At 43.2% G+C, this 26,122-nt stretch overlaps 1 protein-coding gene across 2 annotated transcripts in view; it reads right to left on the reverse strand.

Moving 5' to 3' along the window:
- Positions 1–26,122, reverse strand: part of LOC126517959 (E3 ubiquitin-protein ligase rfwd3.S-like) — a 56,176-nt gene that overhangs the window by 29,050 nt on the left and 1,004 nt on the right. For both annotated transcript variants that reach the window (XM_050167788.3, XM_055064805.2), the window contains 8 exons: positions 23,777–24,014; positions 21,103–21,241; positions 19,324–19,490; positions 13,884–13,969; positions 13,687–13,789; positions 7,867–8,033; positions 6,086–6,290; positions 4,565–4,722 (listed from right to left, as the gene is read on the reverse strand). In XM_050167788.3, the coding sequence (XP_050023745.2) occupies positions 4,565–4,722; positions 6,086–6,290; positions 7,867–8,033; positions 13,687–13,789; positions 13,884–13,969; positions 19,324–19,490; positions 21,103–21,241; positions 23,777–23,998 (1,247 nt within the window). In that variant the 5' untranslated portion in view covers positions 23,999–24,014. The remainder of the gene's footprint in view (positions 1–4,564; positions 4,723–6,085; positions 6,291–7,866; positions 8,034–13,686; positions 13,790–13,883; positions 13,970–19,323; positions 19,491–21,102; positions 21,242–23,776; positions 24,015–26,122) is intronic.

Genomic DNA, 26,122 nt, shown 5'->3' on the forward strand with positions numbered 1-26,122 from the left:
TGCTTGTGTTACAATGTGCTCCGTGTTGACGTGAGCTGTGCGGTCTGTGTTGGTCTCAAGCACCATGGTTCGCCCTTGCGTTGCAAGCTGCAAACGTAGCGATCGGCAACAAGCCAAGCTGAAATATTGTGTCCCTTTGCAAGGTAAACATGCGAGCAGAGTGGCTGAAGCGCTGGTTGTTGTATACGATCTGCACAGGCATCTATGTCTTTGTGGTCGTTACTTCATGCCATAGGATTACTATATGCCACACTAGTGTTTCACTTGTCCGGTATTTGGGTAAAAGGAAGCGCAAGTGGACAGGGCTTGGGCATTTTACGGGATGAGCAGAGGCACAAACGTGAATGTCCTGCACGGTAGCTGCCTGGTGGTGCAGAGCTCAACTAGACACAGAACTAATATAGCAGTAAACGAGTGTATTCTACTTCACTACTGGTGTAAATTTTTGGCAGGAGCATAATCATGAACATGTCTCTATTTTTAATGTTTAAAATGTTTTGCACTTCGTTAAAGCAATATTAGCTTTGTTTGGCTGGTTAAGCTCTGCGCCAGCAGGTTGCTGGACTGCGCAGACCGATCAGGTCACTCATGTACATCTACACTAAAGCTCCTTCATCCCAGCAATAGTAGAATGGAGGGGCTTTAGTTTACGCCTCCATCCATCCGTCAAAATGCGCAGCTCGCCTGTGATTATCGTAATAACAGACACACACAGCGTTGCGACAGAATGCTTGCAATGCACGCTGCTTCAATAGCTCTAGCTTGGAATCAACTGCCAGGTGGCTGGCGAAGAGGTTGGAGAGGCTTTGCGCGCCTGCTTCAAGACAACCAGAAGTAGACGACATGATCTCCCATAATGACACAGAGCCAGTAAAGGCGGAGCTTAACCCCGATCACTCTGTGGACGAGTTGAGGAGAAAAAGCATGGCTATGGAGGAGGGTAACTTGTAATCATCTGTGGCTCTTTGAATAGGAGATGCTTCACATAAATTGTGGTGCGTATGTTTTACTGTAGCTGCACGCTACGCGTCTACAAAATTTGTCCGAGCAGTTTGAGGGACCCTTTAAAAGAGTACTGACACAAAAATTTTCTATCATGTTTTTTCTGCTGCGATAAGTAGCTAATAACCAAGTAAACAAGGCACAAAACATCACTGGCTTCACAGCGCGACAGGTAATTATCTAGTCTTGTTTGTAGTGACCAGTACAAGTTTCGGTTTCAGAGAGCAACAAGATGGGCCAAAGAAGGAACGTAAACACAGCTGGGCACATGATCTCACAAAACTAAGATGTGCGCACGCCAGGGCACGAGTTTCATGTTGCTAGTTCGTCTGCTACGCCTGCATGTACTTTGTGATGCCCTCGCCATCATCGTTGCCCTCGTTTTTGTTGTCCAGCGGCGACTATTTCCTGCAGATGGCAGTCACCACCGTATTAGATGTGGCCAACCACTTTTGATTGGACCCACTACAAAGCAGTGACTTGGAAAGTACAGCTAGCGACAGCTATCAACACAGTGCAGTCCACTTATAACGATATCAAGAACAAAAAATCCAGTCATTGTAACCGATCATCGCTGTATCGGGACTGCTGTGAAAAAAAAAAAGAAGGCTGCCGAAGGTACCTTCGTAGCTCTGAAACCAAATTTGCCACCTACGATAAAAAAATTTATGTTGTAGAAAGAAGGCTGTGAAAAATGAAACATTTATTTATACCTCTAAACAGCGAGTCAAGCGTTAGGTGCGCTGAAATAATCAGAAATCTGCACTTGCTTTCACGGAAGTTTCAGGTTATCAACCACGGTGTGCATCGCATCTAGCGGCTGCAAAAACATTGGTGGCTATAATTTAGCGCACATGAAATCAATGAGCGACTCTATCAACGACAGTACACTTTGTGTGAACATCGGGGTCTGTGTCAAAGACAGGCCACTATCAACAGCGCCACTGTCTGTCGCAACAATGATCGCCCCATCGGAGATTCTTCGCAGAACGAGGCAGCGCTGTCTGCACTCAGAAACTCCTCCATCGAAGCACCACCCATTTTATCGCCAGCAGCAATGTGCTCTCAGAGTTCAGTAATGTCAGTGGCTGCCACCATGTTGGTTTCACACATGGGGGTTTCAACCGGGCGCACAAAGCCCGCCATTTCCGTTCATCGGCATGGTCACTGGTTCTAGCCTTCATGATCGCAGCACTCGCAGTTTTTAGAATCGTCGATATCCTTGACTGCGCGAACTGGCACTTTGAGTCTTGCAAAATTTGCAGCTTTGTCTCAAGCGACACAGCTTAACGCTTTGTCGGGGCACCTACCACTGCTTCCGTGGTGCATATCCATGCTTGCGAGGAGAAAGGGTGTGCAGGCACGGTTTGCTTCTCGCTCTCTTTTTTTTTTCTTTACTCTTTCTTTTTTTTCTTTGGATACTCATTGGCAAAGCAGACAAGAAGCAGCTGGTGGCACCATCTTGTGGCACGCGGTGCCAACTTGCAATGTTCTCCGTGGCTATTGTAATCGGCGTGCTGGTGGGACATGCTGCACGGTAATTGCAGCAGATACGAACTCACGTTGGCAAACTTTTCACCCTGTCTAGGTTAAGGGGAACTTAGCAAAGCAAATTTCTCTATTATTCTGCATGAAAAATGCTGCCCAAAAGGCAGAATTTCGGTCGTTATATACAATACGTGATGAATAACATATCGTTATATATGTGTTCTTTTCTCAAAACCCTAATGCATAAGTTGATACTCTGAAGTCAACTGATTGCTATAACTGATATATCGTTATATGTGGTATCATGATAAGTGGACTGCACTGTATACGTATGCACCGCTACTAGTAGTATGAACCATTCGTCAAGGGCACTTTGGAAATGAAGCATATTCCGGTGTAGGACACCAGGTGGGGTAAAGGTCGGCACAGCATCAGACTTGGGGGTACGTAGTCTCGGTGGAAGATCATCGGACTGCTCTAAGCTCGGCGGGTTTTGTTTATGCCAGGCACGCTCAAAATGAAACGAGCAGACCTGGCTGCTTTTCAATGGAGTCTATTCTAAGCGTCCAGTGGCGAGCACGAACTTGGACCACTTCTGCAGCTTATCGGCACTGATGGTAGCGAACACGCAAGCCAGGTGAGCTGGTGATCGCTGGGAAACGGTATAGGCCTAGTTCGCTGGCCATCAGATCCGAGGCCGACAGCCCTTTCGATCAGTCAGCATCACGTAATAAAACCTATATTCGCCAAAACAATCAACGTCTGTACATTTATGTCGCTCATAAGTGACACTACAATTAGTTTCCCCAATGCCATTGGAAGCGATGAGAAAACACATTAGCCAGGCAAGCCACTTCGCGTAGACGATCGCTGTGGTGGCTGCGCTGGCCTCTTGCGAGTCAAAATCAAGCCAATGACTTACTATTTTGCACAACATTTTATAACACACGCACTTTTGAGGCCACTTTACTCTGCGAGTTATATTGTGTCAAAACAAATTTTAGCCGATTTTTGTGCTGCCGCCAGCAGTGAATGAGGTCAGTGTCACAACCCGGGAAAAAAAAGAAAAAGACACCGGGACTATCAGAGCGGTGAGAAACTTGCTTGCCGGGCCTGTCCCGACGGCAGCATAAACTCATGACGTAGGGTTTTCTCGGATGTTTACAATCCTTCCTTGATGTTGATGTCACGAGGCGCTACGTTTTGCGGTTGGCTGCGCGCACATACTTTAATATTAACTTTAAATATGTTCTAAGCTATATTCACCGTTGATATTTTGCAGACGATGTCTGCGTACCCACATAAATCAATCTCACACGTTACCTAGACTTCGAGATTTAGTGTCAGTACTCCTTCAAGTCGACTTCTACATCTAGCAAATATATTGTTACATGAGGTATCGTTATAAGTGGACCGCACTGTATTGTTAAAATCAGTATCACTTTAAATGGTTTTGTCTATGAACAGGGCATCAGTGATGTATCATTACTAAGAACAGCCAGCAAATAGACCCATAGAACTCACTTAAGCTTCACTATCTGATGAATCGGTAGCTCAATTCTTTTTAATTTTTTTTTAGCACTGATTGCTTATTGTTTATTTCAGTGCCTACCAACCGCTCATGCCTTGGCAATAGGTCACTAGCACATGCATGTGCATGAACATCATAAAATATGAACACAGAACTGCATTTCCACCAGTATCGGGGCTATACACTTCTGACACCACAAAGCGAGCTTGAGTGGTGCACTTACTGCCGCATGCGCTCTACAGCGAATGTCACTAAACCTTTCTGGGTGGCAGCCTGCCACCAATATTATTAGCAGGGAAGTGCACCTGCTCAAGGCAACACTGAGTAGGCCTATCTGGCAGGGGTGTCAGTTGTTGCCCCGACGAAGACAGGTTCCCGTGTCTAAATGTTTGCTTCAGCAGCAAACATCGCTCCTTCAACCTTTGTTGATCATATCATCTGTCTTCTTATGAACCTGTCTTGTGTGGAACTAAAGATTGAAGAAAATGAATAACCAACTTCTCCAATCAGTGAATTAGTTGAACCATTGTTCATAGTACTTACGTCTGAACAATCGCGTCGTTTATCATGGTAGTAAGCTTGACCGTCTTGTCGTTGGAGGCTGAGAGCACAAGTGCGTCGCGCTGATGGAATGCGATGTCCTTGATTTCACCCTTGTGTATCAAGATGTACTGGGATGACTTCAAGTCGAAGAGTGAAACCTAGCAAAAGCAGATACGAAAAGAGTGGGGCAATTTCAGAGGAATGGCAACAGTGACTAAGTGAATTAAATTGGTTCAGATGAGATTGTGGAGTTTAACACTCCAAGGCAACATACTGGCAACAAGAGACACCATATTGGAGCGGGGAGGGGGCCTCCGGATTAATTTTGATCGGATGAAGTTCTTCAATGTGCATCTAAATATAAGTATGCGAGAATTTCTTGTATTCCCCAGTGATTGGAATATGGCCACCATGGCAGGGAATTGAACCCATGACCTCGTGCTCATCAGCTGAATGCCGTAGCCACAAAATCACTACGGCGGATACGAGGTGAATCAACTCGAATCGAATATCTTCAGGAAAATGCCTGGGATTATTGTGCTGATGCATTAAGAGAACAGTAGCTTCTGTTTGAGAAGCTGTTTGATCAACTGGCTCGGATTTATTAATTGTGGTCCACAATTGCAAAGTGTACTTTCCTGCATTCCTAACCATTGTCAATATTTGCCCTGTAATTACATTAATTCATTTTTTCTTCCCTCCCATACAGCAGCAGCATCTAAACTGACTTCCTCAAGTTTTGCTCCAACTTTAACGACAGACATCACTGCAAGAAAGAGCACCACCCTTTAAAAAACAGGCTTGGAATCTGTCTGACAAATACAAAACCATATTTTCTCACAAATTTTTTCAATTATGATGGTGTTACCAGTTAGCAGTAATTGAATTTCGCTCCTGCAACACCTTCTTGACCATCCCTTTCTTGTGTTATTCCTACTGTGCTCAACACAGTTCTGCTGTGCCACCAACATGGAGCGATGCCTACACTACTGCGCCCCTTATCGTGCCAAGTTTTGGCCTCAGCACGGTCTCCGAGATTGGCCCGTCACACCACCTAATCTCAGAGGTAGTACTGCTCTCTGCTACTGCTGTATCAACGTATGGGAGGAAACACCTAGTAACACACATGTAGCCCAGAGTGACAAAGACACACATGAAATTAAGTACCTAATTTTCGCCTTTACAAACAACTTCCATGTCAAATAAGCTTTCAGACCAATGCTTTGGCCTGCTTAGTTCTGCTGATGCTCACATTTTACATGACATCACTTTTTTTCTATGGTTAAAAAATCATTCAACAACCTGTTCAAGCACAGAGGCATCATCTACCCTAGTTTTTTCTTAATGTGAACTACATGAAACTACAGCTTTTTCATGTGCATGCATTGGGGTGTTATAGCTTCACCCGCCAAATTAGAGTTATGTCATTCAGCATATGAGTAAAACCCATAGATTACAGCCGCAAGGAGTTTGCCGAATAGGAGAAGGGAGTATTCCTCGTGCAGTGGCATATCCACCTACCTTGCGAAGGCCGTACCCACTGAAAAGGCCACTTTTGCTCTGCGACACCACCAGCAGATTCAGCACCCCAGAGACAGCCAAATTTCTACACGACGTGTTGTTACCGAGGTCGATAGCCCGATCCAAAGTGAACTTGCCCGGAGACCGTTGGGAAGAGCTGCTCCCGGCGCTGCAGTCAATGTGACTTGAGGCCGAAGTCTCTAGCCTGCGAGTAGTTGCAGAAGCAGATCTATTAGAGGAATGCTAAAACACGAAACTAAATCAGTTTAGATTGCTAAGGTACATTATTTCAAAGGTCCACAACCACTTATTTACCATAAAGAGGTTTACTGCAAGCAGTAAAAATAACAGACAGACTTCCCTGTCCTGGATTCTACGCCAAAAACCACAGCATCGTCAAAGATTTCAAAACATTTTCACAAAGTGTCTTTGTGCATAAAAATTTCTATAGACATGCCAGGTTGTATTTGTGTCCTTTAGAAAGCACTGTAATTGTATTTTAAGCACGATGAACCAACTAAACCCAAGCAGGTGCTGTCAAAGTCCATGACATAATGTAAAGCTGGCACGGGAAATCAAATCAAACCAAACTTTATTCCAACATTTGGGATGCTGAGGGCCGTGGTCAAAAAGTCGCTACACCAGCTTAACTAGGACCAAAACCCAGTACAAATGGCACGGAAAGGCAAATACAGCAACGTAATGATGCATTTAGGGTAAACAAATAAATAAGAAATTGTGCATAATAAACCAAACAGTAATCTTGGACATATTGTGAGCACAGATCCAAAAGAAACCTAATTACAATGCATGGTGTTAATGTTAAAGGCATTAGATGGCACTATATTCCAATAATTGCAACATCATCATTAAGAGTAGAACATTCCACGTGGCGTCACTAGCTGTCTTCTGTATTTCCATCTCTTCTGATTTGCCGAGACTTTGGTCATGGTAACACTGGTCATTCCAATATTCCAGAAGGACAATTTACCAATCCAAGTTTAAATAAGGGTGAAAATTTGAGCATGTTGGCTTTTCATGTTTAGATAAGAGGTGCGAAAATTATGATATGCATCATTGTGCTTTGTGTGTGTCGGTCTACATGTGTAACCATTGCTACGCCTTTTATCTAAAAAAAAAAACAAGTTTGAATTATTACTCTTCTTTAGTGTCCCCTTTAAGTAGGTTTCATTAGCCATTTACGTACTGACGCTTCAAAAAATGTTACGCAGCAATGTCTACAAAATGGTCACTTAAGGAAGCAGCACACTGAACATTTCATTAGAAAAATAAAAAGCATCCTATCTATTCCAACTTGAGAATACGGAGTGGTCCTAAGGAGCCAAATGCAGTAATTAATAGGTACAACAATGGTGCAACGTTTTGAGAGGTTTCAAATATACACATAAAGAAAAAAGTTGGCAAAAAAAAAATGGATAGGAAGTGCAGCACACTGCTCGTGTTGCACATGTCCTATCCCAAGGTTGAGGTTTCAACAAGCCTATCTGCATGCAACAGCAGAAAACTGCAGTCATCTAGCTGCTCCAGTGGATAAAAGAGTCATTAGCGAGGGTATCATAAATACAGTGCTGCAGACGAGAGCATGCTTTTACCAAAACCCATTCTACCTTAATCTGACTGCGTACAATCTCAAATTCAGTGTGGTAGATTTAAAAAAAATTTTGTGTGTCTAACAAAGAAAGCCTAATGATACAATCACAACAGAAAAGAAGAAGCACACAGGAATTAACTTCAGCAGATGTAATGACAGTGCAGCACACCTCATTCTCTTCATGTTGGAAAACTCCGACTTGACCTTCTCGTAGTCGTTCAACAGCAGCTTGTACTTCTGCCGCATCAGCTCGGCATCGATCTCTGAGCGCTTGCGCTTCTCCCGCTCTGCATTCAGCTCGCTCACGACCTGGTCCAGCTGAATCGTGTCCAATGCCTGCACACAAACATCGTCAACACTTGATTGACGTGATGTGCAAACAAATATACATGGGCACCTAGCGACGTCCTTGACCAAAACAAAGACCACTCTTTTACAGGAAGTTCCCATCACATGTACCAACGTAACACAGCTGCGTGAAAACATTGACACTAAGTCGGTAAGAATATTGAAAAAAAGAAAGAACAAATGAAGTTTCTGCTCCCACATGGGAGCTTTGTTCACAAGGGTAGTGAATGTGAAAATGAAAGTGAATTTTGAAAAAAAAAAAAGAAGAAAATCTGGGGTATTGCAAGCAGCGCAACACCATACCCACTGGGCTACTGAGGCAAGTCATTGAAAGTGGATGGAAGGCCACTGTAGATAAGGCTTCCATTTGGGAGCCGGGATGTTGTTTCTTCCTTTTAACTTTCTTAGCTGGTAGCTGGTCGATGTCAGTGTTTTTCATAATTGTGCCATGGTCATCCAGACCAGACGACCTTTTGTCAACTCCCTAGATTTCATGCCAACGTAGCAACTATGTTGTGGAGAGGTCCATGTATTAAAAATGGCAGCTTATTAGATCTCTCCCCAAGCTGATGATGGCATGGCAACCCCTCTATCCCTGCATAGTATTCACATTTCCCCTTTCTGTAGGAGCTTGTTCAAAGACAAAGTTCTATTATGTGCCTGTACAATGTTTACCTTCTTGTAGACGCATGAGAGGGGGCAAAGGTTCTGACTTGTGTGATTACATACAATAGTTCATAGCGATTATATTTTTACTAGCTGACTAACGAAACATAGAATTACGTATTTTTAGACATATGGTTTTGGCACGGAAATCTGACTCCCAGAACGAAGCCTTGGTGGGTCTTCTTGCATAACACGAGCTGTTGTCACTACCTGTGCCCTCTGCTACTGCTTCTGAAATGGGCTTCTAGTTAATGGCTCTACATAGCAGCGTGTTGTACTCTGGTGGCCCAGGTGAACTCGTCCAAATTTCAAGTAGGCCCAACCCCCAATTTCAACTTGGCCCACCCCAGAATTTCCAGTTGACCCACCCGAAATTTCAAGTTAGCCATGCCCCAAATTCAGGTTGCCCCATCTACAAATTTCAGGTTGGCCCACCCTCAAATGTCACGTTAGCCAACCCCACCTCCCAATTTCAATTTGGCCCACCCACAAATATAAAGTTGGCCCACCCACAAATATAAAGTTGGCGCACCCACAAATATAAAGTTGGCGCACCCACAAATATCAAGTTGGCGCACCCACAAATATCAAGTTGGCGCACCCACAAATATCAAGTTGGCCCACCCACAAATATCAAGTTGGCGCACCCACAAATATCAAGTTGGCGCACCCACAAATATCAAGTTGGCCCACCCACAAATTGCAAGTTGGCCCACCCACAAATTGCAAGTTGGCCCACCCTCAAGTTTCAGTTGGCCCACTCCCAAATTTCCGTTGGCCCACTCCCAAATTTCCGTTGGCCCACCCTTAAATTTAAATTGGCCCACCCTTAAATTTAAATTGGCCCTCCCTTACTATAAGCTTCCCATGTATTTTCTATGGAGTCCTATGTATCCCTGTGGGTATTCTCTCCGATAATTCTTTATTCATTTAAATTGTTTCTAATCGCTTATAAAACTACCAATCATCTACATTTACACTATTACAACAATTAAATTGTGCATTCTTGGGCAGGTACAAGACATTACATTTTTCATGTGACGGAGCTGGAGCACTCGCCAAAGGATACTTACATGGATTAAAAGAAGTTTATGACAAAAACAATTTCATGCACACAAAAAATAAATGTATCATATATTACTGTAACTAAACTGCCTGACTGCAAGTAAGATAGTTATGTAAAATAAACAAAGATGTTTTTGCACAATTTTTGATCGGGAAACAGAAAACGCATTCGAGTACCGTGCGTATCTCGCAGGTGCCTGGGCCCACCTTTTTTTTGCCCCCTGCAATATGGCCGCCGGTGGCTTCACTCGCTACTGTAGGCGACTGCAACGGCTGCCACTCCAGAAGTTTTAGTATATAACCTCCTGGCATGGAAGGTGCAGAGCGTGGCACCAAGGAGGAGTCAGTGCAATGAGTCGTTGACATCGAACTAGCCAAGCCGTCGCGTGCATATGCCACTACTTTCAAGTGGCTCCCTCGGTGCAATGGACGTGTGCAGCTATAGTGCGCAGCAGTTGGAAATGGCCATCGCACTACTATATTTAAGGGTGTTGCGGGAAAGCTTGCCACCTGTCAGCAGAGCGCACGTGGTCTGGGGTGGTGGAGTTCGATATACCCATTTTACATCCGACCCAGTTCAAAATGAAGAATTAAAAATGCAGGCGATTTTCCAGGTAATGTAGAAAGTGTCCGATATATGCAATAATTTGATATATCCGTGTTCGATACATCAAGGTTTGACTGTATCTCCGAAAAAATCAAAATTTTTCACATAACAGGTCTTCCACTACAAAAACTTTACTTTAGGCAGTACAGTTGGGTGTGCCATGCGGCGAAGCAGTTCCTCGATGTGTAACAGAGTAATGTTGCATGTCTTGCAGTAAGCTTGTTTTCTGCTTGGTTTTCCTGTGGATGTAGCATTTCTTGCAGTTTCTACAAGTATCCATCTTGGCAGGCTCTCAAGCACTCCAAACGACAACAAAGACAGGCCGAAGCAAAACACGAAACTTAGCGAGCTGCAGCTGCCAACGTTCTGGGCTGGGTTGGAATGTCATTGCTCTCAGAGTCAAAGTCCAACGAAATTGCAGCATCCTCAGACTCACAGCTGCTCTATCCATCTATAAAATCAGCCACAGATGCAGTGGAAGTGGCTACAATCTTTCGAAGTGCACAGGCTCACCGCTTCCGGAAGCGCCCGTTTTTTATTTCTACTTTGATGATCGCGAAACTTCGAAGTGTGTATAAAAATAACAGGGGAAAGAAGGCAAACTGCTTAGGAAACAAAAATACAGTTCTCCGCCTCCATTTCCGATGGCGCAATGTGTCCGTGATCAGCGTGGAAGGTCTCGAAAGTGCTGTTTCAAACCATCGATAGCAGGCTAACAATGCCCCATGGGTGTGGCGGGTGAGAGTTAAAGTATATAAGTGCCAAATACACTCAAACCTCATTATAATGAAACGGGACATAACGAAATAATAATATAGCGAAGCAAAATTGACCTGCCAATGGTTATAACAAACTAGAGTTGTCTCCGAAACAAAAAAAAAAGACACCCGACCGTTACACGCCGAGTACATCGCTTTCTGTGGGGTACAGCACTCATTCACCGTGGCAGTTCAAAAGTCCTGCTTTCCCACGTAGAATACGCCATCAAACAACACTGGTCTTCCTCACTGCCATGGGTAGATGCGCACAAGCAGCAGCTCACTATCGCACTTGTCTACTGACCTCTCTCTCTTACTGCAGCTGGGTGTGGCCTCCGAGATCTCCCTGGCACAATCTCAGAAGCCATGCTGCGTGGCTACGCACGGCCACGCAAAAGATTCACTTCCCTCTCTCTCTGCGGCACATCACGCGGACTGACAGCTAAGCATAGCCTCCAAGATCGCATTGGCACCGGTGCAAGCCAGTGCAAGCTTGGAGGCCATGAGCTTGATGAGCCAAGCCGGCGCAGCAAAGTTTGCCTGCATCCTCGGTCACACAGCGGACCACTGTGTGTCACACGGTGCTCGACCACGAGTCGAGTGGAAGCGAAAGACCACCACCTTGGAACAGAAGGCAGCTAACAAAAGGCTGTCGCATCTGATGCTATGAAGTTGATTGTTGCACACGGCAAAGATTCATTGTTATTTCATTAAAATTTCATCACCTACGTGGCTGTGTAGCGGTTATGCAGGCCGCAAAGCTGTCTTCGTATTTCTAGTTTACAATTGTGCACCTCATTGGGCATACATTGCAGTAAAGGGCAATAATGGATATAACAAAGTAATTTTGGCTCCCACTTCAACTTCATAACAAGGTTCAAGTGTATTGTCATTTAGGCATGTATAGGCTCCGTTAAACAACTATCACTGTGCATCCAAGGATAAATGATAGAAACGCAGCCCACTAAACCTCAGTTTTGCAAAATTCCTTTTATTTTCTCTATAAAACAAAATGAGTCAATTTGTATGGTTACAAGATTTATCTCAAATTTAGTGTCACTTGACACTATAACGAAGTTGTGAAAGGAGCACTATCTGAAGATTTTTGGGTTTCGTGTTGAGCCTTTTCTCGCTGATAATTGGTTTGTATATAGTAAACGAACGCTTAGCATCAACCGAATCTAGGAACACATATTTGTGCTCTGGAACATTCGGTGACCCAACGCCCTCTGGAATTCCAGAATATACACTGGTCAGAACCTTTGACAGTTCTTTCAGTAACGAAAATGTGTGATTTTTGTTTGATTGAAGTTTTGAACTATCAGCAACAGGTACATTGGAAATGGTGGCGAACCTTACCTGAACATCCAAAATGAACCTCGCATTCGGTGTCAAGAGTTAAAAATGTGAAGTGATTGCACAAGTACACTAAGACGTCGCGTAATGCCACGTAGTGCAGTTCAAGCCCTTCTCAGAGAAACGTTCTCATCTGCTGCAAAGCCTTTACACCAGTGAAGTGTTTGTGCTACTAACTGGCTCCCTTCAACCAAGTTCCCCAGTGGATGATAACATTACAAGTAGAACTTGGTAAAAACACAGAAAAAGTTATTGTTAGGCTCTTTACATCCAATATTAGGCACACACATCGAAATAACAACAGCAAAAATAACAAAAGTACAATAAAAGTGCCATTAAAAATAGTTCTAGACCCATAATTCATGCTTCTATGTTAAATAGGGAGGTGAGGAAAAAATAGGCATATTGTCTAAATTTTCAGTCTCTGCTCATGACTATGGGAGTGGAATGTCTAAGCACTGAGAGTTCCATCTATAGAACTTGAAGAAGGCTGGCCTAGCAAAGGCATCTAAACAGAAATACGCACAAATGCACCTTTGGCTCCAACCAATGACAGGTCTTCAGGACACTGCAGGCTGCAGAATGCTGACACAGTTTTGCATGTGCTATTCCAGAAAACAATGAAGCCTAATGAGCACAAACTTTGGAATTTAGTTTTGTTTAGACTCTCAATTTTGCTTACTAAGGCTATGTTAATACTCCCCATAGAGTTTTCATAGACTCATGTTTAGCCTCAATACATTCACTTGGGTTAAAAGTTCACAGCTAATATCTAATAGTCCAACATCTAATAAATACCTGACAAAGTCTAATATTTGTCTAGTGATCAACCTTTTCTTTGTTGGCTACCAACTCAATATTGTCAGAAAATCTAAATATAGAGACGAGAAGCGATACTGGGGCTCTGACAGATGCCTTAGTCAAGCGCATCGTATTAATTTCGACGAACTGAGGTGCACCTAAACTTAAGTGCCCAGTTGTTCTTGTTAGGTGTCAATTAATAGCAATTTTTTAAAGTATGGTGAATAGTAATTATTATAGTCGAAAACAACTATACTAACCCTAGAAACTAATCAAACTGGATATTGAATTATGTTCAAATCGTTTACAAAGAAGAAACAGTCATTCTCACTGTTAATATTAAACAATGTTCACATCCTAGTGTTCACAATGTTACAAAATTTCTCACCATTAGCTTCTGTGCAAATATGGGGCGGATATCGACTCTCCTGGCTGGTGCATTACACTGGGGACACTTGGCGCGCTGTCCTCGAACCCACCTCTCAATGCAGCTGCAAGGGGAAAAAAGGGCGGGAATCATTTGTATTCAGCGTTCATTCAACAGAGTTTGTGTTCGAAGTCCCACAGCACAAACCGGGCACCAACCTCAGTCCATACAGATGTCCACACTTCAGGGATGCCAATCGATGGGTTCCCGATGCTGTCCAAGCTTCAAAACATATTGTGCAAGTCTGAAAAAAAAAGAAATAGAGGACATCCACTCAGCTCAATGCAAATAAACAGCTAAGGAAAGGCTACTGGTGATGGTTAAACAATGTCGCAACAGATCTTGCGCACGAAAGCGCGTTCATATTTTGGTGTTTGCCTGTGCCAGAGCCCCACTCTGAAGCCAAACTGGAAACGTTTCGCAAGAAAGTCCCACAAACACACGAACATCACAAATAAATGCACAGTTATGCCCTGTTCACACCGGACAATTTCTGGTTGGTGACATCGGCAACCGAAGCATCAACGCTGCAAGACAGAAAAACGCCCTCATTGCACAGATCAGTCCAAGACAGATTTTCGTTGACAGAAAAAAAAGGATCACTTGTCTCAAGCCAACCACACCACAGGATTAGGAGAGAACGGAGGGGACAGGGGACAGGGGGGTGGGAAGCAGCTCACGGTTGTAAACATCCAATTAGCCATTTGCAAATGGCACAGGCATGGCCAGTCACATCATTGTTTGCAAATATATTTGCTGGTATTCTTCGAATCTGTGCCATGGTTTATGTGAAGACAAGCCTGCAGGAGAACTCATGGAAGTTTCTTTTTTTTTTTGTGCCTAATTGCAGCTTTTATTCTGGCATCCTCTATTGTTTGCAACTGTTTCCAATGGGAAATAACACAGAAAGAAAGAAAGAAAGAAAGAAAGAAAGAAAGAAAGAAAGAAAGAAAGATTGAGAGAAAGTTATGTGCATTAAGATAGCTGTGAGTTAAGCAAGTGTGTGTGTTGGCAGTGTTGTTGATACGAGCCGAATTGGGCTTTCACCATGAATTAACGTAGCATTTTTTTTTTCTCTCTGTACTGTTGCGTTAGAGAGTATTATCATTACAAGTCCAGCCTGCTGTAAAATTAATTGGTCTGAGAATAAGTACATGGTTTATCCTGTGCTGTGCATATCTAGGTACGATGCGATACTGCTGGTGAGCGCGACCAATGATATGCACTACACCCGGCAACACAACCAAAGCTACGCGACTGCCTTCACTAGGCCAAGCAGTGCCGATGTTCTGCTGGCGGTTTGTAGGACCAGGAAAACCAGACACGGACACCGGAAAGCCAAAACTAGGAACAACAAGTAAGAAAATCCTCTTCCTAAGCAAGCTTGTTATTTGTTATGAAATTAATCTTGAACAACAAAATTTTAATAGTTTTTACGATTTGGTTACGCTACATAGCTTACAGTTCCTGCATTTGTAGACGTCATGCATATGCGCAGTAAAGAAATGTGTACTTCAGCTCTGTAGCTTTAGCTGTGCTCCCACAGAGAGTTGTCGCTGAGTGTACCTACCCGTAAGTGTAGTGACACACACACTGTTACCTCTGTAGCTGCAAGCGCGGCCGATTTGATGTTCTTCATTAGCATGCCATCGTTCACAGAGCGTCACGGAGCAAAATGAGAAGCCAACCACGAATTCAAAACAAACTGCGAGAGGCAGTCTCACAAGTTTACGAGCGTCTCGCGAAAGTTGACAGGCGGCAACGAGCCCTTCATCACGCGTGCAGCAAGAGATTCTGTGTGAACGCGTCCCTCTTATCGGCACAGTTCCTTGAAAGTTTAGCGGTGTGAACCTGCCATTAGCACATACACGCCTACTTCCCATAGCCAAACAAGGAAACAAGTTCCTCTTAAACCCGACGCCATCATGTGGCACTATCCTCCATTTCATACTTTGGAGGCTAAGCGGCAGAAGCTACACAGAGGTGGTGCAGTCACTGAAGTCTTACTCCACACGTTTCCTAGTGCAGTTTGTTTTATTATGTACAACACTTTTTGCAGAATGACTACTTCATATATCACAACTGCACTTCACAGACGTAAGGTTACGTCGAATTACATAGTATCTGTGCGCTTTTGTGCATACAATCTGCAACGTAATATGTTTTGGTCGTGAGCACTAGCGGTGCGCTGTCACCACTGGTTGCAGAAACGTGTCGCTCCACTCACTCGGCGGTGAATATGTTTGGATCTGCAACATCTTCAACACTACATTTACATAATGTCTCGCAACATTAATCTGTAGGACAATGCTACATCAAATTATGGGATGCATACCTACATCTTTCTTTCATATGTTACGCACTATTTCTTGATTGCAAATGCAAGCAGCGAGAAAAGTCTCTGTGCCTTCGTAATGTTGCCTGTTATGCACGAATGGATCATGACTCTACTAGCTTGTGCTGTCTCTTAACATAGCTGTGCAACTATGCCGCAGCCACCCACCACTGCTGCATGCATTATGCGGTCAAGTCAAACATCAGGAACCGCTATAGTTGACAGGTAAGAGGAACAAAAGAGATGCAAGAGAGTCGAGCATCCCCACAACTATGGCATTCATTGCAATTTCTGATCAGAATAACTTAAGGCATAGGGAGAAATCCCTTTACACACTTGAACAAAGTGTAGAACGGCATATGGACGACTACACAGAATGTGTCAGCAGGTGGCATTCTGCATTTAATTAACGCATTTTTGACAGCATGCCACATTTGTACAGACGGGAAATAAAGTTCGCTGCAAAATCGTTTATATTAAAATATCAACTGTGGTGTAGAGGTACACTGGAAACACAAGTGTACGATATTCAACAAGTATTGCTTTCTGTACACAGCTATGTTAAAAGTGCTTTTAAGTTTGTTTACTTACTCCTAGCTCAGTAGACTGCAAGAGAGACACATGCAATAACATACTTGTAAAACAGTGAATAATCTAGCAGCACAAAACATCTGACCACTGCAAATTTCTTATACTACAATCCACTGCACAAAATTAAGTGTGAATGAGACCGTTAAGACACAAGTGCAGAAGTAAATGCCTCGCAATCAATGACAGTCCTAAAGAAAAAAGGTCAAACAAGTTAAAGTATAAGCAATAATTAAAGTTAATTTCAATATTAGGTTTATATTTCAAGATCACACCTCATCGAATGATACTGTGCCACTCGCATTCCAGAGTTCAAATTTAATCATAAGATACAGCAACAGAGTAATCTTATGATGACCGTGACAATTCTGTAGGTCCTAACGTGAATATCTGCACATCGCAAATGAATAAAAATTAGCTGTTGACACTCTTTAGCTACATCTACATGTCCTGACTTTTTCGCAGTGATATTGAAGAAAAAAGATGTGGGAATTTTACAGCGTCTGTAAAAAAAAGAAGATACTTATTACGTTGCATTAACATATTAAAAACAAGCTACGTACAGTCGCCGACCGACTTTCCGGACCTTGCGGGGGCGAAAAAATAGTCTGAAGAATTGAACAGTCCAGAAAACCCGTCCATAAAAAAAAAAAAAAAGAAGAAGAAGAAAAAGAAATAAAAAGAAAAAAAGTAAAAGAAGAAAATATTAGGCTTAGAGCGGCTTAATAAATGTCTGATAATTCCCTGCCTCACACTATGCTTGGAGGCGCTCAGATTTGCTTGGATTTGTGCAAGAGTGATGTAGTCTCCATAAAAAATCTAATAACACCTTGCCTCATCATACTACATTCACCAAGTGTCACCGCATTGGTGATCTGAGATCTCTGTTGCCGGAAATCGCCATGGAGATTGAAGAAACAAGCCACGTTTCTTCAAACGATTTGGCTCTCGCAAGGGAACATGAGCACATGAGATGGTGCCGATCACACAAATGCAAAGCCACACGAACACACACAAAGATGCGATGTCTCCCAGACACACCTGCTCTGTCGACACACCACGTGCAAATAGGAACCGAAACTATAAAAATAAATAAATGAATAAAAATGGATCTCGCATTAAGTGATTATGACAACTGGGCTGAGTGAAAAAAGAAACAGTAAAAAAAGCAAAAGTGCTGTCCCCTAGAGTGTTTTGTCAGCCAAGGAAGAGCGGGCATGGCCTCCGAGACTGGAGAATGTCGTGCGCTCTCTATTGAAAGCGTGCACATCTCGATCTCTGAGGCTATAAGCCGGGTCACTAGAAACCAAGCCTGGCCAAACCAGCGGAAAAACCGACATGGCGGTGCTCAAGATCGGGTAGCGTGGCTCAGAATGAGCAGTTTATTCCAGAAAATGAAACTTTGGTCGTCTAAAAAATTGGTCACGAAAATGCATTAGCTCTATGGGAATCCTGACGGTGCATATATGAAGTCCGAAATATCCATCAAGTCCAAATGTTTGGAGTCCGAAAAATCTATTGGTGACTGTATAATGTACACAGAGAAACATTTTCAATGCTTTAGTTCCACTTGCAAAAATTTCTTGCAAAAAAAAGAAAAAGAGCAAGAAGAAACTACATTAAAACGATTAAGGGGCACCTGCAACAAAATTTCACCATGACTACTTCAGTTATACCCGTAATGAGTAATCTACTACTGAAGTGATATCGGTCAAGCTGCCCGACTGTTAGTTGTCTCATTTTATTATTAACAGTTTTTAAACAGCACTTAAGCAGACAGCATGCACAACTGGTGGCTAGCAGATATGATGTAAATCCCAGTACATTGCCTCCGAAATTCTCAGCGTGTCACGGGCTCCATTTAATTTCAGACGTCATGCCAAAGAGCTACCCCGATTCCCACCATTCTGGGTTCTACATAATTTCCAGCAAGCGGTCACGGCAACATCTCTTTCAATTACTGAAGCAAAGCACCCGTTTTTCCTAGCTTATTTTGGCGCATCCACTTGTATTTCAAATATCTTTTGCAACGAGGCTACTCTAGATCCACGTTACCCGAAATTAGGCTTTCTTAAGCAGTATATTTTATTGTAGTTTATGAACAGGTGATGCCTAGAAGGCAACAAACCAAGAAAGAAAAATAATTTTTTCACTGCCAAGTTTCGGTTTTCAGTACGAATTGCCTGGCTAAATATCCCTGGACAGCACTGAATGATGAGCAGTAAGCGTAATTTGTTGAGTTGGAACTGGAACAAAGGAAGAGGAAGTAGGATCTTCATGCGCGGCTTGTTTTTTGACAACACAGTTAGTGGAGAAAGTCGGACACAAAATCCCCAGCAGCAGTGGCATCACACAGGCAATGTAGAGCACATGCAAAGTGCACCCCTGTCTCATATCCAATGAGAGCCGTCTGTACAAGATGCACACAAAGCCGTAGGTGGCTTGCGGCAAAGCTGGCTTTTGGTGTTCTGCATGGTGTTTCCCTTAAGGCAACAAACCTGTTACTAAAAAACATTCCTGAAAAAAATATTTCTTTTCTTTTTGTTGGATATCTTCAATGGTGATATGTACTATTGCACCTTTCAATTGTAATGCCCTTCCGGTACTTTCATGCCTCATCCTTAAAGGGTTTAGGAAGCGAACACAGGTAAATTAGCCAGTTTCCTGATACTCACAGTTCCTTCTTCATCGGAAACACTCCGTTCATGTGCAGGCACTGGCTGCACTGCTTGTTGTTGCGGCTGTTGCTGCTCACTTGATGCAACTACTACTGGAACATCTACTTGTGGCATGCCATTTTCTTCGACTTCAGTGTCCGAATTACCTGGCTCTGATCGGGAGTCTGCAATAAGCCAATAAAGGGACAATCTTCTTACAAGGCAAGCAAGTGAGATCAGCTTGTATGCATTTCCGCTCTAACGAGCAACCCTGCTGTCCAGGGAAATCTCCAAGACTGGAAGGCATAACTAAAAATTGCTCTCGGGTCACAAATTGTGGTGGACTGTCAGTAAATGTGGCAGAGTTACATAGCCTCCCTCCAAAGCAAGTGCAACTAACCTGAGAGTTAAGGCTAAACTCCATGAGCGCGACTTTGTGCGCGACAGCGACGAGCGACGGCTTCGAGCGACGGATTGGGCCGTCACTTGAACAGATCGTTCGGTCTTGTCATGCGATCGCTCGGTTCTGCAAATCTAGAATTCGTCGCTCGTCACCCGGAAGTGCTATGAGCGACTAGCCAATAGTAGGCAGCCGGAACGGGATGTACATTAGCGAGGTACTACCGGTTTGCGCACGTGCGCGCTTCTCAGTATACAAACGGAACGAGCAAACTACCCAATTTTGATATGTAAACAAAATAAACCCATTGCAAGACCTTCAGAAATACTTTATGGTGCTTTGTAAAGCCAAACAAATCAACTTAAATAATTATAGCAAGTGCCATGCCAGGTTCGGCGCTAACTCGATCCCCTAATACCGGCAACACTGGAGAGCTGTCGCGCGAAGCGGTTGCTCGCTTAGAGTTTGACTTCTGGGCAACGAGCGAATGCGACAGCCATCTCCATCGCGTCGCTTGTCGCTGTCGCGCAAAAAATCGCTTGCATGGGGTTTATACTTTAAGGTGGTAGAACAATCTTTCATAAATTTTCTAGTGAGTCGTCGTGATTGCAGTAATTCAATCTTAATTTAGTGTGCACTCAGTCATGTGGCTGTTTTTCATTAAAAGTTTGAAATCATCAGGGCGAAGCACACAAAGTTCTAAGTCATTGGCTATAAATATTACGAGAAAGGAGACGTTATTCCTGCACCACCATTACCATAATGCTGCATGTCAAACATCCCATCAAATATGACAGCACACCTTCGGTAAAGTGGTGGTCTGTAGCAATATAAAGCTGATTGAAGTGAAATGTAGCCACAGTGGATGAGAAGAGGGTTCAGCTGAGCCACAATTCCAGATCCATGTTTTTTTTGTTTTTTTTTTTGTTTTTTTTACCTTTGCTACTGCTGAATGGCACTGGCAAAAATAGGTCACTACACAAATTTATGAACCATAACTGAAAGGGCTAACATTCTGGAGTTGTTCTGCTGCATGTGACGGCCACCATAGCACAAGACTACAGATTTAACTTCAACCACATGGGCTTCGTTAACATGCACTCCAATCGAAGCGTGTGAGCATTGTTGCACAAATGATAAGAGAAAAGTACATTTTGACATCGTAGGCATTGTGCACTTGGATCAGTGAAACCAGCTAACTCCCCCTTTATTTGAGAACTGCTGCATCCACATAACCTGCACTACTTGGCAAAAAAAAAATGTGGGATAATCTAACAGAATATCAGAGTTCCAAAGATTATTTAATGTCTCCAACACAACAGCGATCATAATGGAGTGAAGAGGCTATGACAACCTACCAAAGGGCAGTCCAGAAAACAAGCCACAAGCAAGGTTACCTGGAGACTGAGTTCGATCATCTTCATCAGGTAGCTCATCTCCACGATCCGTCCACACTTCAACAACGCTAGAGACATCTAGTTGTTCTGCTTCTGAGAGCACCTGAACGGATGATGAGTCCGAGTCATCAAAATCTTCCTGCAACAAAGCGACAACGTATAAGCAAGCATCTCAAGCAGCGATCCTGAAGAATTTGACCGTGTGCTCCAGTTTGTTTTGGTGTATGTGCTTCTTCGAAAGCATCGTCGAGAAATTCGAAGGCTTCAGTATGAGGCCAACAAGGCAAGGAACCGCCACCGTGCAATCGAACAGCTTCACCTGGCTAACACGTAACGATTAATGCGCTAGCCGTGAGTAGAGGCAAGATCGCCTGCTGATCTCTGCGAAAATAAAGAGCTCCCTTTAAAAAATGTGAAGAGCATATTTGTTGTTTTTATCTACAAGTTTGCTTAATACCATGAGAATATGGTCACTATATGGCCATGGTGGGGATATTGTAAACGAGAGTACGCATTCGACGGCCAAGTGAGTTGTAATAATTGTAAGAACGCACTACGCTGCGAGAAAGAGCAATTTTTTAAAGAAAGTGAAGAATATATTAATTGCTCTTCACTAATAATTCGTTTAGTCACGTCAGAATGTGGAGACATTGGGAACCAGAGTACGCATTTGACGGCGAAGTGAGTTACGAGAACGCACTACGTAGCGAATGGCATTAAGCTTCAATGCCATTAAGCATGTCCGTGTGGCACCCCGCGAATGACATTAAAGTTTAAGGCATTAGCCAGTTAATGTCATTTTCTGTGCCCATGTGACAGGGGTATTAGAGGGACAGAAAAAGCTCTTTACTTAAAGAGGGATTCTTGAGCTGATATGTATTCACCCGCATGCTACTCTGCAGGAAATGGGATGAAGGGAAACAAATGCCCCAAAAGCAGGGTGTCGAACTGAAGCTTACTGTTGTTCATGCTAGCACAAACAGCAGTGGAATGCTTCCCTGTCACTCCTGCAGAGCTTATTGAGCGGAGCATGACCTAGACTACTGAACTAGGTCATTTTTGCAGCCGAATGCATTGCGCACCATTAGCAGCTCCGGTAAACTTTTAATCCTCTGCACTTGGGCAAATACCATCACTACAGTGACAGCACAGTGACGACAGCGACTGCGAAGCTGGTTTCGAGTAGTCATACAATTGCTATTGCAATAGAAATAACTTGACAATGATAGAAGCCCAACCCACATGTTTCGCACAACGCACTGTGATGAGCAGGGACAAGCATGCCAGAAATTTCCTACACGTGACTGAGGCATGACCGACTCCGACGAGGAATAAGTGGGCGTGGTTTGCCACAGTGCGGTACTGCACACGAAGAGGGCGTGCAAAAAGGTTCAATCGGCAACAGGTCAGGCGCAATGGGTTTGGCCGAAGGAAGACTCGTACCAACATAATTCGGAAGATATGTTTGGCTCCCATCAGGAACATGTCTTTTTCGTCCGCTTTCATTTCCCTTTATCTTCTCATTTTTATGTTTCAATTAAAACAACAGGTAATTTTCCCTATGCTTTATATATCCCTATATATTCTCCCTATGCTTATATATTGGCTTCATTGTCTGCTGCCTTGATTTGTTAGTATTAGTGTAGTAATGTTGGTCTGTCACAAAGTGGCAACACCATGCTATTAGAAATTAGGGCTTTTCTGCTAGGTACTGCTTATCTGTGAAGTCTCAAGGAATCCAGGTAATGGCTAATATGTTTGTAAGTGCGCAGGAATACAGATGAAAAGTGGCCAAGATTTCTAGAAATTGAACAAAAGAACTGGCAGTCTTTTGAGTGAAGCCATGGGTGCCCTGCTGCAACTAATGGGACATGTTAGGCTCAGACATTCATGAAAGAATCATCTGGTGACTAAGTGTGTGGATTTTCCATGCGCAAAAAGTGTTAAATGGCGGTATTAATGTCACACAGCTCGGGCATCCACAATGTCACACGTCACATCAGGCATGCCCAAAGTGTGTAATCGAGAATAATTTTCAAATGCCAATAGTATTCTAATGTGCACTGAACTATCAGTACAAGGATGCTTGTCCATTCCAGATCCATCAAACCATCACCACTGCAACCAAGAGATAAACAACCCATGATTTCGTGCTCAGCTTACAGCAAACGAGGAACTGCCGCAGGTCATAACAAAAAAAAGTGAGAAAGTCCCCCGTGCTGTTTAAAGAAGTGCACGAAGCTCTTACGCATGCCTTAGCCTTCAACTGCACTGTATCTCTGAGTGCTGTGGCAAACGGGTCTGCACGATGAAGATGAAAGTGCAGCTGAGAAAATGTCACAGCACAAGTGGAGCAGAAGGGATAGGATTGTTCCTGTTTCATCCTCGCATGTATTTCCTTTACATTGTCTGTATTTTTCTTTTTTGGTTGGCAACAGTCACTCTGCAAGCTACATACCAAATGGGCAAACTCACTACCATCCTCAAAAACAAAAAAGAACTGTCTTGTTCAAATTTTTTACAGTATATACTATAGTAGCCTACTGGCATAGTTTTGGACAGCAAAGATAAGAGGTATAGTGTCAACATGCCGATATTCAAAATATGACCAAGTCGCACTATCAAATTGGCAAAACAACTTCTGTTGTAAATGACTTGTACATCCTGCACTTACGAGATCACTCATGTTGCCAACGTCCACTTGAACATGGATGCCAGTTGAACTGTTGGTTGTGCCTTCGTCAAAGTCGAGGAAGAGATCCTGGTCTTCATCCGACTGGTCGGTGACACTACCCGACAGATTGCTCACTGTGTCGTCACTGCCCGCAATTGACACGTCTGTTTCCCACTGGCTGCCTTCTTCCTCAGAGTCACCAGAAACATCCACATCAGACATCTCAACGTCTAATGACCTGCATTCAAGACACACGACACATCTTGCAGTCCACACAGGAGTGCAACAGTGACAGCATACCATTCATGGCCAAATGAAACAAGTTCTGCAGAAATTCACCACATGGAGATAGACAGATTCACAAAAGGGGAAGCCAGCATATGCATGAACATTACACAAAGCTACATGAGAGATCAATATGGGTTCCTCAGAAAAGAGGAAAGTCTTTACAAGTGAAGAAAAACTTGTGCCAATCCAACAGAATTGGTTGGTCAGGGCAACTGCTTTACCAAAAGAACGCTAGGGGTTGCTAGCACAGTGGCAAATTAACTCAAAAGTGCAGGAGCACTGATTAACCAGCCAATTCCTGCAGGCATTAACAAGGCGAAGGTGGATTTGAAAAAAAGTATTTAAAAAAATTATGACACCCCAAAACAATTCAGGAGCTATGAAACAGCATAGTAGGAGGGGGAGGAGGGAAGCACCCGAAGCCCTTCTGCATTCCACCGCCATTGGCATGCAGCCGCAGCAGCTGGAAATCGAACCAACAGCCTTACACTCGGCCATAGCCATCTAGCCATCATAGTGAGCAACATTCCTGACAATCCCCCCCCGTCGCTTGTCCGACCAAATGTAAGCAGTTATACAAAACGAAATTCCTTTTAACATGAAAGTGTAAATCCAAAAAACAAAGCCAACGAGGTTGTTGCAGGCCTGTAACATTTCCAAAGGCCTGTACAGCCTTTATAAATTTAGTATTCATCTTGCAAGCTCCTATTTGGAGCACTCCCAAAAATGAAAGTTAACACCTGTGAAACCGCCTGTAGTTTCCACACAAATGTTGCAAGTTCTCGAGGAGCTAGTTCAGATGAAACATGAGGTACAAAATTAGCATATACATTGTCAATGCCATGACGTATACATTTAATTCTGTACAGCGCCAGAGTTAGCATAGTGGTCGGTGAACATATGTTTGATTACATGGAACTAAGCATCTCGGCTTTCCTTCTTTATCATTTCTTTAGGGGGAGGGGGGACGCACAGAGGCTAAAGTGAAGGGTAGTGCTAAGGTTCGAAGTTACAAAGAAAGTATGTTTTATCAGTAAGCTTAAGTTCGACATTTCGAAATCACTTCTAAATTTAAAAAAAAATAGAGGATTAATGACCAGCAGGAAAATTAAAGCTTTTACATATTTAGGCTACTTATAGTCACTTGTGTTATCACACAACACAGCTAGGGTGCTTGATTCCACCCCTTAGACAGCTTCTAGTCTTTTTTCTTTTTGTTCAATATATAATAATGAATTGGCTTGCTGTTCCATAGGGCCTGTTGCTATGCCAAACTATTTAAGTGACTACACAGCATTGGCGCAAATGCCCACAGTTTACATTGACAGCAAAATGGGTACTCACATTTAACCACAATATTTTTTTCCATCTCTTGCCCTGAATTAACGGCAGGACGGTGCTTAATTTAGCATAGCAGGGTGCTTCGGCTATAAAAAGTGTAACTAATAATGAAAAAAAAAGTCATGCAACACTTGATCTCGGACAGGAAACAATAACTTCCCAAGATTTTTCTGTTTTCTACCTTATTTGCTCAGATAGCTACCACGACAATGTTATGCATGCTTAGCGTGAAACCCAAAACCTATTTAGGAGTTCCTACAATGTGCACTGACAATTTACGAATCCAGCCGTCCGTCACACTAGAACCCTTCAACAATTCAAGACTTGTTGAGCCAATACAAAAGAACAGCACAAGAAGGATATTTCCTACAGCAAACAGCGCGCCGCATTATCTAGCTACTTCAATGCGGCAATTGCTAATAATTTATTGCCTAACAGCGAAAATCTGCTGCTTGAATCATATCAAGACAGCACAACGTTCACCAATCACTGCCTAATACAACTGCGGCTGGTGAAGTGCATATTGCTAGCAATTTCTGCAAATTATTTGCTGTTGCTCTAACACTTCTCGCTCTTCGCCCGTACTTTGAAATATTTAAGCGCATGAAAGGATCGCTAGAGATGTCCGAGTATAAGAGCCAACTGAAACAATGGCCCCTAATCATTTCAAGTTAATGCTTCTTCAAAGGCTGCGCCTCCACGGTGCCCGTTTCAGCT

The sequence above is a fragment of the Dermacentor andersoni genome, chromosome 11 (assembly GCF_023375885.2).
Source record: "Dermacentor andersoni chromosome 11, qqDerAnde1_hic_scaffold, whole genome shotgun sequence".
NCBI classification, from domain to species: Eukaryota; Metazoa; Arthropoda; class Arachnida; order Ixodida; family Ixodidae; genus Dermacentor; species Dermacentor andersoni.